The sequence below is a fragment of the Alosa sapidissima genome, chromosome 16 (assembly GCF_018492685.1).
Source record: "Alosa sapidissima isolate fAloSap1 chromosome 16, fAloSap1.pri, whole genome shotgun sequence".
Lineage (NCBI taxonomy): Eukaryota > Metazoa > Chordata > Actinopteri > Clupeiformes > Clupeidae > Alosa > Alosa sapidissima.
Window position 1 is genome coordinate 28,117,907 of NC_055972.1, and position 21,145 is coordinate 28,139,051.

The 21,145-nt window shown below is 39.9% G+C and overlaps 1 protein-coding gene and 1 long non-coding RNA gene across 3 annotated transcripts; one reads left to right on the forward strand and one right to left on the reverse strand.

Moving 5' to 3' along the window:
- Positions 1 to 1,048: 1,048 nt before the first annotated feature.
- LOC121685325 lies at positions 1,049 to 7,471 on the reverse strand. The gene is made up of 3 exons (XR_006023329.1): positions 6,396 to 7,471; positions 1,429 to 3,351; positions 1,049 to 1,279 (listed from the first exon to the last, which is right to left on the reverse strand). It is a non-coding gene; the product is annotated as an uncharacterized LOC121685325 (long non-coding RNA).
- Positions 5,208 to 20,817, forward strand: sgpl1 (sphingosine-1-phosphate lyase 1). Of its 2 annotated transcripts, none has more exons than XM_042065781.1 (14): positions 5,208 to 5,510; positions 10,433 to 10,598; positions 11,636 to 11,703; positions 12,372 to 12,519; positions 12,934 to 13,013; positions 13,514 to 13,642; positions 14,060 to 14,148; positions 14,471 to 14,579; positions 15,919 to 16,017; positions 16,520 to 16,666; positions 17,036 to 17,274; positions 17,714 to 17,860; positions 18,072 to 18,192; positions 18,558 to 20,817. In XM_042065781.1, exons 1-14 carry the CDS (start codon positions 5,499 to 5,501, stop codon positions 18,693 to 18,695), a joined length of 1,692 nt encoding a protein of 563 aa, XP_041921715.1. In that variant the 5' UTR covers positions 5,208 to 5,498; the 3' UTR covers positions 18,696 to 20,817. The 2 variants fall into 2 exon arrangements, with proteins under 2 accessions (XP_041921715.1, XP_041921714.1); XM_042065780.1 differs by lacking the exon at positions 5,208 to 5,510 and adding an exon at positions 10,192 to 10,301.
- The last annotated feature ends 328 nt before the right edge of the window (positions 20,818 to 21,145 follow it).

Here is a 21,145-nt window from a genome sequence, read left to right on the forward strand (position 1 = left end):
TCACAGGAAACACCATCGGTCCGATTACTCCGATATCAAACTTATATTCAGCTCAGGTACTATGGTTTCAGAGTATAAAATGAATAGCTGTTCCATCTCGTGACAGCTTCGACAGCCTACCCCCTACCCTCTCCTACCCCTCCATTAGTACGCCTGCTTTTGAGGTGCCAACGCAGAGCATGATTCTCTTAGAAAGTGATGGAAATGAGCAATGTAAATATTGATAATCGTTAACCTCAATCAAACCATGAGATTTGAAATGAAAACAAAAAAACCTTCAGTCATCATCGGTAAAACATTCTGCCAGACAGTCTATATTTGTGTAGATATCACACGAAAGTATGATTTTAATATGAAAATATACAAGATAGAAAAATACAAGTTATTCAAATGTAAATAAAAGGTACATTTTAAATCGATCAGAATCAGACAAGAAAGTGTCAGGTGCGGATCGCTGACGATGATCTTGGAATCAGTGACCTTGCTGTGGAATTACAGTCCGAATCAGTTTGCAGGTGTGCTAGAGATCATCTGTGCCAACAAAGCCAACGAATAATGGCAATGGTGCGATAGTTGAAATCACCAGTTTTGATCGACTCCAAAAGCTGACGAGACCGGAAAAGCGAAGGCACCTGTCAGGTCCAAAACATTCCCAAGAACCTCAGAATTACGAATGTCACCGACACAAAACTCGTCAAACAACATAGAGGATTGCCCCCCAGCATCTTGCCAGCGGGGCGATTGCATGGGAGAAGTCCATCTGGAAGAACATGTGGTTGATTGACTTCTATAGTCATATGCGCAATAGTCTGGAGACATTAGGTGAGTTTGGTACGCTTCGATGGTCAAAGTATGTCCCATGTAATCTCCCATTCGGAGGGTTTCCGTCAATGCCCATATATAGTTGTGCGCAAACCGCAATGTCTCTATTTTAGTCAGTTTGGCGTCATTTGGCAGGGTTGGGAGAACCTCTCTTAGCGCATCCAGGGCGGAGTTGAGATTGTGCATGCGGTGCCTCTCTCTGTCATTCGCTTTCACCCGCCGATTCACCCGTTGCTTGACCCAGTATTTGCCGGCTTTGGATCTGAACCTGACAATTGTTTTATTTTCACCAGCTGTAATGCGTTTGTCCTTCATTCTCGCATCTCTTTTTGACGCAATTCTGTATTGCTGATTTTCGCTCCTTCCGCGCCCAGAGAGTTGGCTTGACTGGTCACTGACTTCAGAATCACACACCCCATGTCTGTCGGTAGAATCGCACGCCGATTTGGGAGACATCCTTTAAGATACAGGCCTGGGTTATTAAACATACATTTATTTGCAACAAAATCAGTGAATTATGTATCTGTTGCGTCACACACAACATAAGCATTAACATTATAAGAATATAGGTAAAATAAAATATTTCTGTTTCATACTGATGCTTACCTGTCCCACTTGCGCTTCACCTAAATGGCTTTGAATTGCTCAGAGTCCTTAATTGAATGGTTTTCAGGTCTCAAAGTTAGGCTGAGCTTTCCGTGGAAGAGGCGAAGTCTGAAGTCGTCGTGCCTTTTTCAGCTTCCATGGACAATGACGCATTGATGGTCATTGGTCATTTATGTATCATTTATCTTATCAGTGCGCATGGAGCGTGCCTTAGAGCAAATAGGGCTGGGAAGTGGCCAATCATCTTCTAGAGGGGTCTTTGAGAGTCTCTGCCCAGTCTTTACTTGAGTTCCAATCCCCAAGTTCAACAAAAGACAGCATGGCCGTGAAAAGGGCCATGTGGCAATTGGTAAACAAATCGTTTACGCAGACATTGAATTGAGCACCTTTCATGCCAAACACTTATTCGATGTTCACTCTCTCTTCTAAATGTTTTTGCCTGGTTTAAGCAATTCAGTGCGTAATCGTTTACTATGAACCTCCGAGAAAATAGCTGCGTAACCCATCATGAACTAGAATGCATTCCATGCAAATAGTTATAGGTCTATATAGCATATAATGAAGATGCGTTTTTAAATAATTTACTCTTGGCATGTTTGCATTTATCCTTAAAAGAAACCAATTCCCAATAACATTCCCAACAACACCGCGATTATATATTGCGCTTTATACACTCCAAAACGAGTTTCCACGATGGAGATAAAATAGCGTTGGAAGGAATTTAGTTGGTCAAGACTGCGTTAAACTGAGTCATATTTGGAAGAATCTGCTGTGTTCTCAGCAGAGCATCATAGATATACAAAGTATACCTTTTAAACCTCCATTACTTGAATATCAATACATTTTGAAAGGAAACCATGGAACCAATACGCATGTCCAAATGGAGATAGTTTAGTTGTGATTTACGCTGTGAATTATTTCGACGAATATCATCAAAAAAGGAAAAAAAGGTTTGGTTGAAATCAACCTAAGGCATTATTAATTCATCAGATTCTGTTATTAGTCGCTACAAATATATTATAAAATAATTATTCGGCCGTGGATCATACGTGCGCCCTTGTGTCACCTGTTTGGAGTACAATGAAGCAGGAGAGTACACGTTGTTTTTTAACCAATGATAGTCAAGCCTTACTAAACAAACTGGCCGCACATGTTTGGTTTATTCTCAGGTACTTTGTATCTCAATCTTTGGCGTTTATGAGACTAACTTAGTTTAACATTAGATGTTTGCCATTGTCTACGCAGTGCCCACATAGGTACTTCTCGGCATTCTAACTAAATATGTATTTTGGGGGGCATCTGATAACCATATGCTTTCAATAAAATGAACAAATACACCTAAGAGATAGGGGGTGTTGTCATGGTGTTATAAAAAGCTCAAAATAATCCAAAGTAAACCAAATAGTACGGCTTTACAAATAACCATTGATGCCAAAACCATATTCTCGTATCGCGGACAGGTGTGAGTTTGAATCTCTCAGTTTTGTCGTCTGATTTTTTATCAGTGTCTTGTAATATCCTGCTTGCTATGCAAAGCATAGGCAAACATTGGCCCCCAGTTGCTGTGGAAATTATAGATATCGTCAGAGTTGGTCCGAAAGTGATTTAACAATATTTAACAATAAACCATACTAACTGGAGAGCAGGTGATAGGTGCCCCAAGCCTCATGATTAATACTTCCGTTACTACTTCACTTTACAGTACCTTGCCATTATTTATTAAACGAAATCTATTTATTATTATTTTAGCAAACAGAAGTACCAGGTGGGGCTTTATTTTCACCCACAGCCTTTGTTTGAAGGACATTTGAAGAGGGCAATCAAAGACCAAAAACTCGCTGACCAGATTGTTGCCATCCATTTGTTCCAAACTCGCAGGCAAGCCATTGAATTCTTTCCTCTTGTTCAGCCACGGGAAAGGAACTGTGTATAAAGAGGAAAAGGGAAACTTCACTCAGAGGAAAAAAAAACAACTTCAGGACATTTAATTACAACCCGTATGCCATATGTACACCTTTTCTAAAAAGTCCAACAAAGCCATTGCTTTTATTTAGTACAGCGTGCGTCTTTGGAGATGTGCGCATTTGGAGAGGTGCGCGCATTGTAATCAGAATGACCCCCAAGTACACTTTACACAAAAAGTAATGCAGTTTTAATGTGCCGTAGAGGTTGCTTTAGAAAATCCAGTTATTGTGGCGCCCTGTATATGCTTTTGATGACCAAATAAACCAATTACAATTGAATAGAAGGCGGCCTCACCATAAAACGTCTGTTTTCTTTGTTGTCTTTGGGTCACCCGAGTGCATCACGTTACTTAACCATGTTAAATACAAGTTTTGGTAAAACGTGTTTTAGAATCCATCTGGATTGGTTATGTGCATGTAAAAAGGAACACGTGGAGGCTCCTTGTAATACGCATTTGAAAAGCATTTAAACTTAAGCTATATTAAGTACTAAGGAACAAAATAGATTTCAGACAAATACATATACTATGTCTGTCTGTCTGTACTAGGTTATGTTTAAAATATCATTAGAGCAAAGGCCCATATCATGTTTCGACAGATCAATCTGATTGACCCATAGTTCATACGAGTCTGTGTAGGCTACTGTTTATAAATTGTTTTGTGCCAATTTCTTGCATATTCCAGTGCCCATGAGAACCATGCACAAGCAATGACGGGGTTGATCTAGGCTACTTGATCTGGTCTTTATATGGGCTATTCTAAAATCGCTGGATTTTTGGATGTGGATGTTGGGATGAAAAGTGTATTTTAGAAAAATAGCCTAATAAAACACCTCTGCTGAGACCAAAGCCCTTATAGGCTACATTGTAAACTACATACTATTGGCCAACATTAAATACATTTTACTGTCATTATCAAATGTATATCTTATGCACGCCTTTGAGACTTGTATTTGGCCGATAGTTGTTTACTCAACTTTCTTATCCTAGGTAAAGGATACCAACATGAAAATGTCACAAATCACAAATGCACAATTACGTCTATGTCAACTAACGGTGCAACAAAACTTCAGAGTTTTGATGTCAGCCATGACCCGAACATTTAAAAAAGAACAAAAGATGCAAACAAATATAAACGCTCCTCGGCAAAGTTAAATAATAATAATAATAATAATAATAATAATAATAATAAAAGTAAATACATAAATAATAATAATAAACACGAAGCGCTGAGGAACGTGTTGAGTTGTTACTTAGCCTACCTGTTTGTTTGGTGCTTAATTGGTTTAAAAAGTTGTAAATACTACTGGTAGGCTATCAATTAAAGGAGACGTGACGCATTACGCTATTCGTCGTTGCTCCCCCGTGTGGCCATTCAGGACAATTCCTTTAGTGGATTTTAGTCACTGCCCTTGGAATAATAAACAATGAGCCATAGGCCTATGCTGACTCAATCACTTTAGCAAATTAGTCTATTTCATGATAGAGTAAATTGAAGCTATTTTGATTTAATTTTCAATCAAGTTGTGCTTATCTGTAGCCTAACATTACCGTTGATACATGAATACCTACAATATTTATTAAAATACTTGCAAAGACCACTCATTTCCTTATCAGTTTTTTTATCACTCCTACTGTGTCTTGTTAATAAACCGGAGCTGAGGAGAGCAAATGCATCCTGTTTCACCAAGCATCTTCAGCCCATGCAATTCTTCCGGGAAAACGTCATAAGGATGTGCGACGAAATCGCTTTGGTAACTGCTATGCTCATGGGTATGTAAACTGTGCGGGTCGCCGCAGTTCACCAGATAAATGCTTGGTTTCCTCCAGGATCACAGACTCACAGCGAAGCAGAAGGGAAATCCACATGATGTAGAAACTGGTTATGCGCAAACTCCATACTGACTGCACGTTTACGAACGGGGATAGGTTGCTTTTAGTTTCCAGTCACTTCCTGATACAAGACTGTGTCTATGATTATACCATGACAATAAGATCACAGGCACCAAGCAGGTCAAACAGCGCTCTTAAGAAACAACTTTTCGTATACTGAATTTGGTAAAGTTGCTCAATCGAATCTGCTTACGGATTGTCCTCAGTGAAGAACATGGACTACTGGGTGAGTGAGTCAAATGTCAGCTCAAGAGCGAGGTCTTTTAAAACAGGCTTCAAACAGCAACATGCTCATAGATAATTTATCAAACGAGTGAATAAGGTCAGCGAACAGGATCCAGCTAGTTGATTTAATGTTCAAAATGTGTGAGTTGAGGGAGCGATAGCATACACTAAAGGTAGGCTACGAGACTTGCTCAGTTCGTCAGTTTGACACAACGTTAACGCTGAACATGACATGAACTCTTGTGTGTTCACTTTTTCTATTCAGGGCATGTAGTTTCACGAAATGTGTGTCATGCTATAGACCCTTTCAAGAGAGTTCCATTATCAGGATCATAGTTGGCCCCACAAGGCTTCCGTTTTAACATTACATATGTTATCTTAATGCAGAGGAAGTCGATTGGGAACCAAATAGAACGTTCAAGCATTGTTTTTGTTTTTATTGTTGAAAGGGTCTATAAGAACTTTGTATGACGTATGCCTAGATTGTGAGGGTCTCCAAGTGAAGACGGAAAACTTTCATAGACCAGCATAGCAACATTAGTCTACTGGTGTGATCTAAAAGGGATACACGTCTAGACATTTTTCGGAAATATGAAACAGACTGATACAGTTGGTGAACGCATAGATACGAGAGATAACGGCTAAGTTTATGGTGTTGTTTGTTACTGATGGATTGTGTACTGCATAAGGTTTCATGTCTAGGCTATCAATAGACTTCTTCCGAGACATCACTGAGTGGAAGTAGCCCTCTGTTAGAACTATTGTTGCACACAATAGAGGAGTGGGCTCTGTTGGAGCTTGGCTGAAAGCCATAGGTTCTGTTTTGCTCTTCGCGGAGGTAGACATAACACACACATCCACAGACATTGGCATATTCAAAACTCACATGGCAGGCAGGTTGTTGAAGTGTCTCCATTCCAGACCACTTCTCCAGCTTTACCATGCGCTGTTTGTGTGTTGTCTGGGCACTTTGTATTCATTTTGGTTACGTTGAGGACTCTTCTGCCTTTTGGAAAGTAGGCTAATAGGCTACATGGCATACCTAAATGCAAATGTAATTCTAAGTAGAATGTTAACTGAGGCCAAGTCATTTATTTTCCCGTTCAGTTCTCATGAAGTTTATATGCACACGCATACTTCTTCCTCAAGGGAAATATGACCTCCTTTGAGACAACAAAGCTCTCCTCACAAAGCGAGTTTAAAATTGCATTGGAAAAAGGCAGAGGCGTTAGCGCTTGTTCAACAATGGGGGGCAAGAAGAAAACAAGTGTTTACACCGCAGTCTCATGTGTCATGAGACCCGTGACTTCATTATTCTCTTACTGTTTCCTCCCATTTCTTTTCACAGCCAAATTCTCACCCCCTAAATGCCGCTCACAATGGGCTCTCACCAGTGCACAGGGCTTCCTTCTTAAAAGCAAACAAATCAAAACGATCCCAACACAGATAGAAGCAAAGATTCTAGAGCGCTACGCTCCGCTCTAGAATCTTTGGATAGAAGTGCTTGGGATTTTATGCAATGTCTCTCAAAGTCTGTCCAGGAGCTGTCATCTAGTCTCCATGGTAACATGGTAATGGTATTTTGAAATAAATCAAGAGGATAAGAGATGATCCGCACACCAGATAGCTTCCATTCATAATCTTTTTTTTTTTTTTGTGATGTTTCGAGCCGTGCACACTAAAATAGCCTAGTATCGCCCTGACCCTGTTGAGAGTAACAGTTATATTCTCACATGGTCTGTGTGCCTGAGCTTGCTGTTCCACTTAGCCAACCCTGCCAAACCTGTTGGAGATCTTGTCATAAGACAGCAGCTGTCGATGGGGGTCTTTGGGGGGGTGTTTTTGTTTTTTCTCCCAAACTCAGTAGTCAAGCCCTGTCAGGCTTGTTCATCTCACACAGCCAAGAGTTCAGACAACAAGCAGGGTCATTCCATGTCAGTTCAACCAGGGCCCACGCACTTAGGTCTCAAAAAATTCTGAAAAAATTACCAGGTTACCCAGGAGACACACTGTAAAACTACTCTTATGTAAGATCAATACTTTCCAAGATACAGCCAGTTTTACAGGGGGAGGGGGGTGTCGATTTTGTTCGGCCTCTTTTTTTTTGTCAAAGTTCACAAGCCCACAGCGCAAGAACTAAACCATGTAGGAGGCTCAAATTTTGCATGCTGGTACACACATAGGAATAGTATGTAGCAAAATCGTCACATTTGGTCTGGATAATCCTGCATGGTCATAGCTGTCCCTCAAAGTTGATACAAATTTTATTGGAGTTTTTGGCTGGGCTCTGTTTAAGCCTTCAGAAGACATATTTGTACTCAACATAGGCTCTTGATTTATTTTCCTTACTGAGATAAGTAGAAACACTCTCACAAAAAACAATGAACAGAAAATAAATTCCTTCAGGGTCTGAACAGCAGACCTTACAAGTCTAAAAAATAATTTTTGTTCTCATTTTCAGAGCACCCAAACACCTTGTGGGAATATGCAAAGATTTTTTAAATATTTATATATATAGAGTTACCACAGTGCCACCTGTGGTTGCATAGAGTAACCTGTGGTAGCTCTATACAAAACATATTGATCTCAATGGTGCATTTTGCCCATGTTCAGGGTGGAAAGTGAAAAAGAAAGATTTGCATAAGACAAGTCAAATTAGTGTTTTTAAAAAGAAAGGATCAGGGAGAATAAAGAAAAAAACATAAAAAGAATCTTTGCATATTCCCACAAGGTGTTTGGGTGCTCTGAAAATGAGAACCAAAATGATTTTTCAGACTTGTAAGGTCTGCTGTTCAGACCCTGAAGGAATTTATTTTCTGTTCATTGCTTTTTGTGAGAGCGTTTCTACTTATCTCAGTAAGGAAAATAAATCAAGAGCCTATGTTGAGTACAAATATGTCTTCTGAAGGCCTACAGTAAACAGAGCCCAGCCAAAAACTCCAATAAAATTTGTATCAACTTTGAGGGATAGCTATGACCAAGCAGGATTATCCAGACCAAACATGACGATTTTGCTACATACTATTCCTATTTATGTACCAGCATGCAAAATTTGAGCCTCCTACATGGTTTAGTTCTTGCGCTGTGGGCTTGTGAACTTTGACAAAAAAAAGAGGCAGACCAAAATCGACACCCCCCTCCCCCTGTAAAACTGGCTGTATCTTGGAAAGTATTGATCTTACATAAGAGTAATTTTAAAGTGTGTCTCCTGGGTAACATAGGTACACCTGATAATTTTTTCAGAATTTTTTGAAACCTAAGTGCGTGGGCCCTGGTTCAATTGACGTGGAATGACCCAGCAGGAATTGCTTATGGGCTGCCCATCAGTCTGTCAAAGAATTAATTAATCATCATCACTCGCTGTGAACAAAGTTTGTTTGGCTTAACCAAGGCCCAGAAGAGTATGTTTGTTGAAAAGAGTACCAACATCAAAATGTGAAGTTGAGTTCTTGTTCCCAGCTCATGAAGGTATATTTTTGTGTCGGTTATTCAACACTTAAGTCACGTCGGTCACGTCGGCTGGTCATGTAATTGCGGTTAGCCTATTTAAGAGTTATATGATGGAAGTTGTCGTCATTGGGAATGGTGTTTTTCTTCTCAATATATGGGTATGTGACCCTTCAACCTTTCTCTGTACATTGCTGGTACAATCTTCACTGTTATCAATTAGCTCTGCTTTAAGTCGTAAAACATAGATAGAGATGTGTTACAGCATATGATATTGGACTGACTTTGTTAAATAAGTGAAAAAGAATGATCAAAGATCTTCATTATTCCCGGTGGGCAGTCAGCAGTATCTATGTAACGAACATTATATGAACAAATCAGACAAGTTCTTGCATGTTGGCAATTTGTATCAATGGCCAGTCAGAAACAACTTGAACTCCTTGGTTAGGATCAGAGATGTAGTGGAGGCTAAACGCAAGTAAACTCCGTTTATCCACCTCTGAAATTTCAGAAATAGAGTTTATCCACCTCTTATTAGAGTTCAGCCACCTCTCAAAAGACTTTATTCACCAATTGCAACTTTTCACATTCAAAAATCACATTGTATTATCCACATTTACAATATGTATACTCATCAACACCCTAAGAACCATTTAATACCACTGGTATTGTTATAAACATTGGACAATGACCACCATCATTAAACATGTTCTGAATGCCTTTTTAAAAAATCTGATACCGCATGGCGCGTTCCACCATACTGTGATCACAGAATTCATAGTTTAACCACCTCTTATTTTACCACTACACTCATCCTGGATCAGCCAGGATCAGATTGGGCCTTCCTCAAAGTCCTAACCTTCTTAAGTCAATCAAGGTCGTCTGCAATTGTTCTGCTGCACATTTTGACGATATGCAGATGCAATCTGTTATCTATTTTTGAGATTAGATGAATTAAACCATATCAGCTGACTAAGGAGATTGTGAGTACTGATTTAATAAAACAAGAATAAACATTATCCATCACAAGTGGTGTCAACATTTGTTTAATTTCAACTACTTTGGACAAAACTGAAAGGTGGTCGGGGTGGATTCCTGTGGACTCCAACCACTGAGATTTCAGCCTTGGTTTAGAAATTGACAACATGCCTTTCATTGGTTGAAATTCTATTGATAAGCACAGAGGTGTGGCCAGGTAGACTATCTTGATTTGCTATTACTTTGACTCACACGATTAGCAGATAGGAACTGTTGAAGGTGAATTGCACAAGATTTGACTTGTCTTTGGTGACATACATGTAACTGGTTGCTGGAGCAGTTTTCTAAAATGAGTCAGGCCGAAGGTGTAAGTAATAACCTAAATAATTTGTGGGGAAATAAAAAGAAAAAGGCCAATTTGATGCACTGTATGGGAAGGCTACTGAAGATGTGTTTGAACTGAAATTCACTGTACTTGGGTACTGTTCTTTTCCCCAGGCTGCTACGGAGGTGTACAGGGAGATGATCCTACTCTATGTAGAGGAGGGTCGTAAGTTGGTCAACTCGAAATGTGCCGACCTGGAGCCATGGCAGATCATTGGTGCCTCCATAGTCGCCACCCTAGGAGCTGTTTGGATCAAAGGGATTCTCTTCCAACCAGAGAGTAAGTTGCTTACTGGAAGAATATCATGATATAGCACAATGTTCAACATAGCACTGCATTTTTGAGTCTAGTTGCTACTGTAAGACTCAAATAATGCTTTCTACTCACAGATATTAATCATAACTGGTTGTGGGTAAAGAAATGGGGTTGTGTAAGTCTTGCTCAGTGAGTCTTGCATCAGAGTAAAACCCCACTGAAAACCCCAGAAAATTAGTTTGTCCTCAGCAGCACTCCTTGCATGTCTTCTGCGGCTCTCTTAATACTTAAATCAGCTGCCATTGGGGCACTGCTTTGAGTCTTGTACAAAATAAGGCATATTTGTTCCATACATGTAGCCTTGTCAAGTGATTTATGAGTCTCCTGATGATTTAGTGTCTTTCAGTAAGGCATTTAAAGTGAAAACTGTATATCCAATTGACTGACAGGGACTGACAGGGCCACAATATATCTTGGTTTCTATGATGAATAACGTCCCTAATTTCCTTAACAGGCAGTAGAAATATGAGTTGTAACATTCACCTTGTTCTATACTCCGATAGGGCTGAGCTTCAAATCAATAGGACTATTATTTGAAACTTTTACCTCAGTTATGATTAATAAACAGTTTGTTACTTTATACATACTTTAAATGAACTGATTCATTGACACAAGCAAGATGAAGTCTATGATAGAATCTAAATGCTGGCCCAACCCTATTTAGAACAGGTCTTACCCGTACCTCAAAGTTTTGTTAGCATTGCACACCAAGCTATTTGTTGCCTGACGCCAAGATTAACATATGTGTAAATCAGGCTTGTGAGGCTCTATTAAGCAATAGTCATGTATGCAATCTAGCATGTCAGTACACAGAGAGAGAGTGAGAGAGAGAGAGAGAGAGAAACTCAAAGAAGAAGAAAGACAAAGAACACTCTGGAAGGCTTTTAGCCACCTCAAAAGGACCCACTTCCCATTGGTGACTAACATGTTCAAAAGGCCTAGTAAGGCCTCAGGATGTGAAATATTCACCACTGTCTGCACTTTGATCTTGTGATCTACAGGTCTGATGTCACGAATCAAGAAGCGGTGCTTTCGCCTCATCAGAAAAATACCCTACATTGGCACGACAGTGAGTGTCTTGTGGTTACGCCACTTCTCCTTCTTCAATCGAATGCCGTCTTTGAAATCCAGATGAGACATGCAGTCACAAGCTATGAGGGATTCTGTACCTTTGACCCAGTTTACATCATTGCTACATGATAAAAAAATCAGGGTTTTCCCAAGGTCATATATGCCTGCTATCTATGTGTGTGTTGTGTGGTTGTGTGCTCGTGAGTATCACCAATTAGCTAGATACCAAGCTAATGTTAGTACCTAGCCACTAGCCAGTTCAGCTAATCGGATACTTCAGGCCCCTGTTCATGCCTTTGACTAACTTTGTTAGCTTTCTAGCTAGATATCTACCACTAACTTAAATTGTAAGTAATACAATAGTTGTACTTAAATTGTATTAAACACTAAGTGTAAACTTTATTGTCAGTATACATGATTGCTACATGATAAAAACAGGGTTTACCCAAGGTAACAGATACCTGCTGCTGCCTGGATTGAGCCAGCAGAGAGAGAGTGTGTCTGTGTCTGTGTCTGTCTGTCTGTTTGTCTGTTATGTGCTCCCTCAATAGTGTAATGAAGTAAAATAAATACAGTTTTGACAGACAGTATCATTATCTGCATAATCCATGCACTGTGGAAATACTTGGCATTCATTTTTAACAATGTTGATTACAATGTGCCCAGATTCAGGGGCAGCTAAACAAGGCCCTGGATGACATGTCCCAGAGTCTGTGCACCCTAAAGGAGGGGATGACCTATACCAAAAGACTACCACCCCAAGGGCTCACTCAAGAGCAAGTCCTGCAGCGCATTCAAGAGTACCAGACCCTGAGTGAGTGCAGAACAACCTAGATTTGGGAAATTTTGTCAGAAAAGCCTGTTGTTGAATTTTTATTGGAAGGAGCAGTTTGAGTTTGATGAAATATCACAGTTACCATGTTGTCTTTTTTTGTTGATGTCAGAGGATTGTTAAAGACTTTGTCTTTTTGTGGCAACATTTCCATACAATGCAGGATAGGTTCTTTGTGTGGATGGTTATGAGAATCTACCATATTATACTGCTAGAGTGTTATTATCAGTGAGGGATTAGATCAAAGTGAGCTACAAGACTGCACGTCAATCGAAGGTAAATTTGAACATAGCTGAAGGTAGCTTCCGTTCGTTAAACTCCAGATGGTGTCTTTCCATCCCTGTACCCTGTTGTTTTTTTACTGTATCTTCTCTCCTTCATTTCTCTGCTTTACAGATGAGGTGGACTGGACGAGTGGCAAAGTATCTGGTGCTGTGTATTGGGGAGATGAAACTCTAACCAAACTTCTAGTGCAGGTATATACTCACATTACACTCACATTAGACTCTTTAACTTTTCAAAGGTATCTTATTTAATTATAGTATGCATACAATATGAACATAATTTATGAATAAGGCACATTTCAAGACCCCATAGATTGCTTTACAAAACAATTTACAAAACACAAAAATAATCATGGACATTGGTGACTCTCCTGGCATTGAAAAATATGGTCTTAATTGTATGAAGTCATTTTTATGTTCACACAATCCTGAGTTCGCAGCGTTAGATCTGAATACACTGTTCAGTAATTGTTGGAGACATTAGTAGAACATCTTTAGTAAATGTTACATCAGCCTAGTTTTGTAAACCTCATCTGCTGACCTACATGGAACTTGTTTTGTTTAGTCATTCCTGTTCCAGATGCTGAAGTTTCCAGCTACTGAGAATGTAATCTATACAACAGCTGTGAAAGGCTTATCCGCCATCGTGCCACACAGTCTTTTAATGTGTTGTTATTGTTGTTGTTCTGCAGGTGTATGGGGACTTTGCCTGGAGCAACCCTCTTCACCCAGACATCTTCCCCGGGGTTAGGAAAATGGAGGCTGAGGTCGTGCGCATGACCTGTGAAATCTTTCATGGTGGACCAGAGACCTGTGGCACAGTAAGCTGACAGCCTGCCCGTTCTTTTCTCTCTACACACACCACAAACACCCACCCACACACACCCACACACACACCCGCACATGAATACACACACACATACAGCACACATACGCCACACACACATTCCGAGCACACATTTTTGTTCGCATTCCATTCTTTTCCACACACTCAGTTCTCAAAGAAATTGACTAAATCCCTTAGATTTTGATGTCATGGGAATGACCTTCAACTCAGGGTCATTATTTCCAAAACACACCACCAGAATCCTCCCGGGTAGCTCTATAGACCTCTCCCTTGGGTGCTATTGGTAATTTTTCCACACAAAAGCCAAACATTATGATTCAAAGCTTTGGCTGTAATGCTATTGTAGTACTTTAATACTAATCTATGTGTCTATCTATGTGTAAATCCCAAGGTGACCTCCGGAGGGACTGAGAGCATCCTCATGGCCTGCAAGGCTTACAGGGATATGGCCTATGAACGTGGGGTCAAGCACCCAGAAATGTAAGTTTCAGACATCCTGACATCTCTGCTAGCTATTATCAAGTGGTTCAGTACGGCACTGCTGTTCTCTACCTGGAATTATTATTGTACTGAAAATACAATTAAAGCTTGATCTAGCTATGCAGAAGCCATATCAGCCCATGTTGACCTGACAATGCTGTTATGAGAATGTTACATTACGTTAAACTTTGGATACACAGACAATATGTCTCACTGTTAAAAATGTAATACAGTAAATCAGGGTTTTAGTGGATAACATGGTGACTTGAAAGTTGGCTTTAATAAGTTAAGTTTCTCCAATGTGTTAACCCTCTGGTTGTAGTATTGCTCCGGTCAGTGTGCATGCTGCCTTTGACAAAGCTGCTCACTACTTTGGGATGAAGCTGGTCCATGTCCCCTTGGACAAGAAGACCATGAAAGTGGACGTGAAGGTGAATATTCATTCTCGCAGTCTTTTAAATTCTTACAAACTTTTGGTTTTAACAACAGTGTGTATATGATTATAGACAGTTACTCTGGAAATGACCCCTATTTATTTGTATGTGTTTTTTGTTTATTACTGTTAAATTGCAGGGCTCTACACTAACATTTTTTTCCAGGAGCACTTGTGCGCCCAAGTTAAAAAAAATTAGGAGCACAGACAAAAATTTGGGCGCACAGTGAGTTCTGTACTTAACTTACACATAATCTAACATTATACTGCAGCTAACAGTTAAATATGCCAGTGCACCAATTGCGAATATTAAGAATGACTGACAACATTTAGGCTACAGGAAACAGGATTTTAAAGATCAGTGCCTACTTTATTTTCAGTCTGTTCTATTTTCCTACATTTTGTTAATGTAAAATAATATAATACATTGCCATATTTGCATTTAGCCTGTATATCAAGTATCCTGCCAAATGTAGGCTAATTTATTTATTTGTGAATCCATCTGTAGCTAATCCAAATATGCCCATGGTGACCTATCTGACTGCATACTGCCTAATACTACTACTAAAATAGTCAATTTTCTCTTCCACAAAACCCAACATAGGCTAATCAAGGATATATGTTTTATACTTTCAGTTTTTATTTGAAATATCTACATTGATGGGGGCAGTAGGCAAACGTTAGGCCTACTTTCGTTTTGCACTTACACACTCGGTGTAAACAAACAAGCATGCGTGGAAGCCTGGAGTTGTCAGTAGCGTTCTACCTTTGAATAAAATGGGATTATTACGGGAGGCTACTTTTGTGCCGGTTCGCTACAGCTATATTTTGCATATTGCAGCCAATACGTCAACTGGGCTTACCTTTCCTTCTCTCACTGTATTCTCAGAATCTCATCCTGTTCCTCCTATATCCAATGAATTCGGTGGATAGAATAACTAATTTCTTCAATCTTTGCATCTTGGCTGGCTAGTCTGACTTTCCGCTTTTTCTGCGCACTCTTGGATTTGATAGAAGCGACTACTAGCGAGTCACAACGCAAAACTGCTAACGTTGATGGGAGGTGTAGTTTTTATGCTGCATTCGCGACGTGATTCTATGGTCTGCACCAGTAATGTTTCTCGATGTTGCGGTGTATTTTGTAGACAAACGTTGACATGGTTAGAAGTCATTCGCACCAGTGCGCCTAAATATTTTTTTGCACTCGCATGGCATCATTTTTACTCGCATGTGCGAGTGAAATGGGCGCACTGTAGAGCCCTGAATTGTTCTTTTTTGCATGTAGGCCTTGTGCTTGCTAATGGTACTTTTGGTGTGTGTGTGTGTTTGCTTGGCAGGCCATGAAGAGAGCCATCTCTAAGAACACAGCCATGCTGGTGTGCTCAGCCCCTCAGTTCCCTCATGGGGTCCTGGACCCCATTGAGGAGGTTGGAAAGGTGAGACACACACACACACACACACACACTTCGAACACCTCAAAGATATGAACACACACACACACACACACACACACTTCGAACACCTCAAAGATAACACACACACACACACACACACACACACACACACACACACACACACACACCTTAAACATATGAACACACACACACACACACACACACACACACACCTTAAACATATGAACACACACACCTCAAACATATGAACACGCACACACACACACACACACACAAACAGAGCTCTATCCTGTGTTCCAAACAAGGATCACATTTGGCTGCACTTTTGCTTTCACTAGTCTCCATTCTAAATGCAGTTTAGTCATGGTGCACTTCATGTCTGCAGAATCTGTGAGCTTGTTGTGCTCGTAGTCAGGGGTTTATGGGTGCTTCAGGGAGGGAGAGAAGAAGTGAAGAATGAAAGAATGGAACAGAGATTGCTGTTTGTGATGTTGTAACAAGTGATATCTCTCTGTGTCTGCAGCTGGCTGAGCGCTATAACCTCCCCCTCCACGTGGACGCCTGTCTGGGAGGTTTTCTCATTCCCTTCATGGATAGTGCTGGATTCCCTCTAGCGCCGTTTGACTTCCGGGTCAAAGGGGTGACCAGCATTTCCGCAGATACACACAAAGTAAGTTGTACATTAGCATAGAAACATGCTTAGAAACATGTGTGGACAGGATACTTTATATACTGGTACATCATATGACATAACTTTTGTCTTGATCTTGTAGGTCAGAATAAATGAGAATAGTTAATGTCAGTTGTTTGATTTGATTTATTTAAACTTGAGGAATCATTCCAGAGTATATTTATTTATATTTATAGTGTGTTGCTTTGATTTATGTAAACTCATGAATATGAAGACAGTTGTGAAATAGTTTATTTTTTCCATTTCCCATGTTATAAAGCTAACTGATTCTGAAGCTATGTTATGAAGCTAACTGTCTCTCTCTCTCTCTCTCTCTCTCTCTCTCTCTCTCTCTCTCTCTGTCGGCAGTATGGCTATGCCCCCAAAGGCTCCTCAGTGGTGCTCTATAGGAATGAGAATTACCGCCATTACCAGTACTTTGTGGCACCAGACTGGCAGGGGGGCATCTACGCCTCTCCCTCAGCGGCCGGCTCCAGGCCGGGGGGCATTATCGCAGCATGTTGGGCCACCATGATGCATATGGGTGAGAAGGGCTACGTGGACACCACCAAGAAGGTGATCCAGACGTCTCGCACTATCGAGGCTGCGTGAGTAGATGACTTTTGATTTTTGACATTATAATGCAAATGGGATTCTGCAAATGTGGTCTTTCCAGTGCTCTTGCATGTGGAAATAAACAGTGATGAACTGTGGTGTTCAAACACTTTTTGTCTGTATATGAGAAACAAACAATGGCTTGGACTGAGCCATATTTTATTTCTGCCATTGAACACTTTTTAACACAGTTTTTAAGAGCATAGAAAAGAGAAGTCTGATTTTTAGCCACTATTGCAGTCTCTGCCTTTAAAACTGTTAAAGAAGGGAAAGGACGGAGTAAACATCCAGATGTGATCATTCGTTTCCCTTCTCTTTTGTAGTTTTTAATGCATGGCCTTGTGTTAAGTGGAATATAATATGCTTTGTTTGTGCTGCTCTGGTATTTTGAGGTGCGAAGACCTGATTTGTTTTTGTACTCATTTTTGGCAGAATGCGTAAAATAGACGGAATATTTGTCTTTGGGAAACCGGAGGTGTCCGTGGTGGCGATCGGGTCAGATGTCTTTGACATCTACCGCTTGTCCAACGCTCTAACAGCCAAGGGGTGGAATCTCAACACACTGCAGTTTCCCTCTAGGTGAGTTCCAAGTTCAAACTAATCACAGCTTGGATGGGCCTTGAAAAACGCTGCATAAATGCAATGTGTGTTATAGTTGTTTTACAAACAGGGTTTTACATATTTTGATTGACTGTAGAGAAATACCAGTGTCTACACTAAGAGATTGAATTTAATTGACTTAAGGGACTTGATATAGAATGCATACTGAAGACTGTTTGTCCCTCCACAGCATCCATATTTGTGTGACAGTGTTGCACACGCAACCTGGTGTGGCTGACCAGTTCATCGGTGACGTTAGAGAGCTGGTGGGCAACATCATGAAGAACCCAAAGGAGAAAACCACAGGAATGGTGAGCTCATTATGTGTACTTACTCATCAGTGACTGTTGCTTTACAACATATGCTTACAGCAACACAGTCAAAGAAATAACATGTTTGAACATGAGCATACAAATCAATCAATGGAAAATCTCAAAGCTGCTGCAGTTATAATAAAATGTCCATGTTTATTTGGACAGTAAATATCCAATCCCAATCCTGTTTCCACACTAAATGTCAGCACTCAGCAGTAATAAAAAAATAGATACAAAATAAAATGCTCATCTGTGGACTTCATGACTAGATAATTATAATATGTTTTGAAAACCCATGCACTTTTTTCTTATACCTTTTTATTTCTTTATTATCTATCTTTTTTTGAAATCACTGTTTTTAGGGAGCTATTTATGGTATGGCCCAGTCCATCCCAGACCGATCACTGGTGACGGAGATTTCTCACGGGTTCCTGGACTGCCTCTTCAGCACAGAAGTCCTTAAAGCCCAGAACAACCACATGAACGGCAAAGCCCACTGAGTGCTCCACCGGTGGGTCAGCATCTACTCACCCACTCCTTGCCTTACACCCTTCGTCTTTTAATCCGTGCTCTCTCGCTCTCCTCAAGGCCAGTCTCTCTTCCAAGCACAAAACCGCAATAACTGAGGTTTAGTTAATTAATTAATTGGTTAGTTAGTTAGTTAGTTAGTTAGTTTGTTAGTTTTTTATTTTATTTTTGATAACTCAGAGTTATCAAAAGACTGTTGTACAAATGTGGGTGCGAAGGAACATCAGAAAATTTGTGCTCTGGAACGTGCTGCACCCTCATCAAGTGGATCCTCCTGATGTGTTTGCTCACGATGACCTCTTGAATGGCTTGTTTTCTAGGATTGTGATTGTCATCTGGTTCTTTTTGAAAGACAAAAAAAACTAGATAAGGTCTGAAAAACAACCCTGTACCTTGCTCTAAGTCCTGATTGTGGTAGTAAAAGAGGTGCAGGATTGTCATAGATATCATTCATCAATATCATCGAAGTATATTATTCTGTAATAACATTAACCAAACCACTCATTTCATTCATTGTATGTAATATATGCTGCAGATGCTGTACAAATAACGTACAGTTCTTATAATTCTTTCAGTCTAAATAAATCAGTAAAAATAACACACGTTAATGGTAAGAAGACGACACAGGTCAGGCGTCGATATCCCCTTCTGCCATTAACCATTTTACACAAAAATAGGGATCCATTTTAAGAAACGATTATATTCTTTGTTTCTGTAGTGCTGTCCTATAGTGAACTAATCTGCTACTTCAATCCCTGTTCTTTGCCCCAAAGTCAATTATTACTGTATCTCTCAAGCACAACAGTTTTTGAAGCACTTATTCAACTGATGGAGTTAATTTATTTGCTTTCAAACTCTTAAAACTTTCTGTATCTGACGCCAAAACTGACCCTTTGGCAACTGTTTTAGAAAGGTTCCTCGTGTTTCTTTTGTAATTAATTTGAGGGCTCTAGCCCAGAATGTATGGAGACACCCAGACTCATTTCACCGTATAGAAATTGACCACTTTTAATTGACGATGCATGGACACTTCAACACCCTGAGGGGAAAAACAAAACAAAAATGTGTCATATATGATTCCACTATAATCCGCTTCCATATCTACCTCATTTAGTAATTCCATAGTATTGAGTCATTATTCCTTCCAAACTCTTTATTTGTATTTCAGAAAGACTTTGTCTGGCTCACTGTACTTTCTTGATACGTAATGTTTAGTGAGAAATTAGTTCTTATCCATTATTACACAAAACGGTTGTGGAAAACGGGAGATAAATCTGGTTTCTCCTCTTGATCTAGCCTTTTAAGTCAGCCTTGGCCCATCAGTATCATTGTCCTTTTATTTTTAATTTTTGTTTTTATTTTCTGTGCAATGGGTGATTGAGTCAGCATTATTCCTTAGTTGTCCAAAGGGAATAGCCTCTCAAGCAGGGATGAAATGTCCTAATAGTGTGACATTATGGTACCATTGAATTGTAACTTTATCTTTACTCTTTAGCTGTGTTTAATCTGAAGGCTTCATGATGTTTTGTGACCACTGTGTGCGTTTTACATATTATTATTAATCACTAACAACATGTCTCATTTCAATTTTTGTATAATTATTTGTCTGTGTGTTGCGTTACTGTAACGGTTTTTGTTTGGGCACAATGGTGTGTGAACAACCCCCCCCCCCCCCTTGAAAAAAGCACCACTATATCTATATGGAAACATTCACAAATCTAACAACCATCAGGTTTCATCAGGTTTGTTTTGAAAATCTCTTATGAATGTCTTTGTTCCCTATGCAATAATCAAACGTTTAAAAGCTACTTAATAATGTAGGTGAGCTCTCTTACTGATTGTGATCATTCCTTGTAGCAGTTCAGGCTGTGCAATAGTACAGCTATAACCGTGATGCTGCATTCACCTGTATGCCTTGCCTTCCAGTCAGAAAACATGCCTGTGTTGTGAGTGCTTTAGAGCTAAAACATGGGCATAGATCCAACTCAGGGACAGGGCTGGCCCACACCACACCTGAAAACCGATTCAGTGCTCTTTTATATGTCATTTGTTGTTCCTTTTAAAATCATTAAAGGTTTCATTTTTTGAAACTCACAAGTTTTGTCTAAGTCTCACAAGTTTTGTCTTTTCTACTCAGGCTCAGATAGGCAAGGGATGCTGTGGGTAGCGTGCGGTGGGTAGTTCTGCAGAGGAAACACCTTGTGAATATATACATTCAGTCACTCGAAAGGCTTAACACATTAAACAATTGGTCCTGAAATATACCCGGTCTACACAGGAAACAGAGCCCAGCAGCGCGGCCCTGATTAGGTCTCAAATGACTTGCTTACCGTCCAAAACAAGACCATATTCTTCTTGACCACAGCTGCACTTCAAATCTTACCAAGAATGACATCAGAGGGGAAGTGATGAATATTGTATA

Bases quoted from the DNA above. Each gene is read 5' to 3' on its own strand.
- sgpl1 (XM_042065780.1), top strand. The intron at 10,599-11,635 runs GTAAGTTGCTTA...TGTGATCTACAG, and splicing joins GATTCTCTTCCAACCAGAGA to GTCTGATGTCACGAATCAAG. The intron at 13,014-13,513 runs GTATATACTCAC...GTTGTTCTGCAG, and splicing joins TAACCAAACTTCTAGTGCAG to GTGTATGGGGACTTTGCCTG.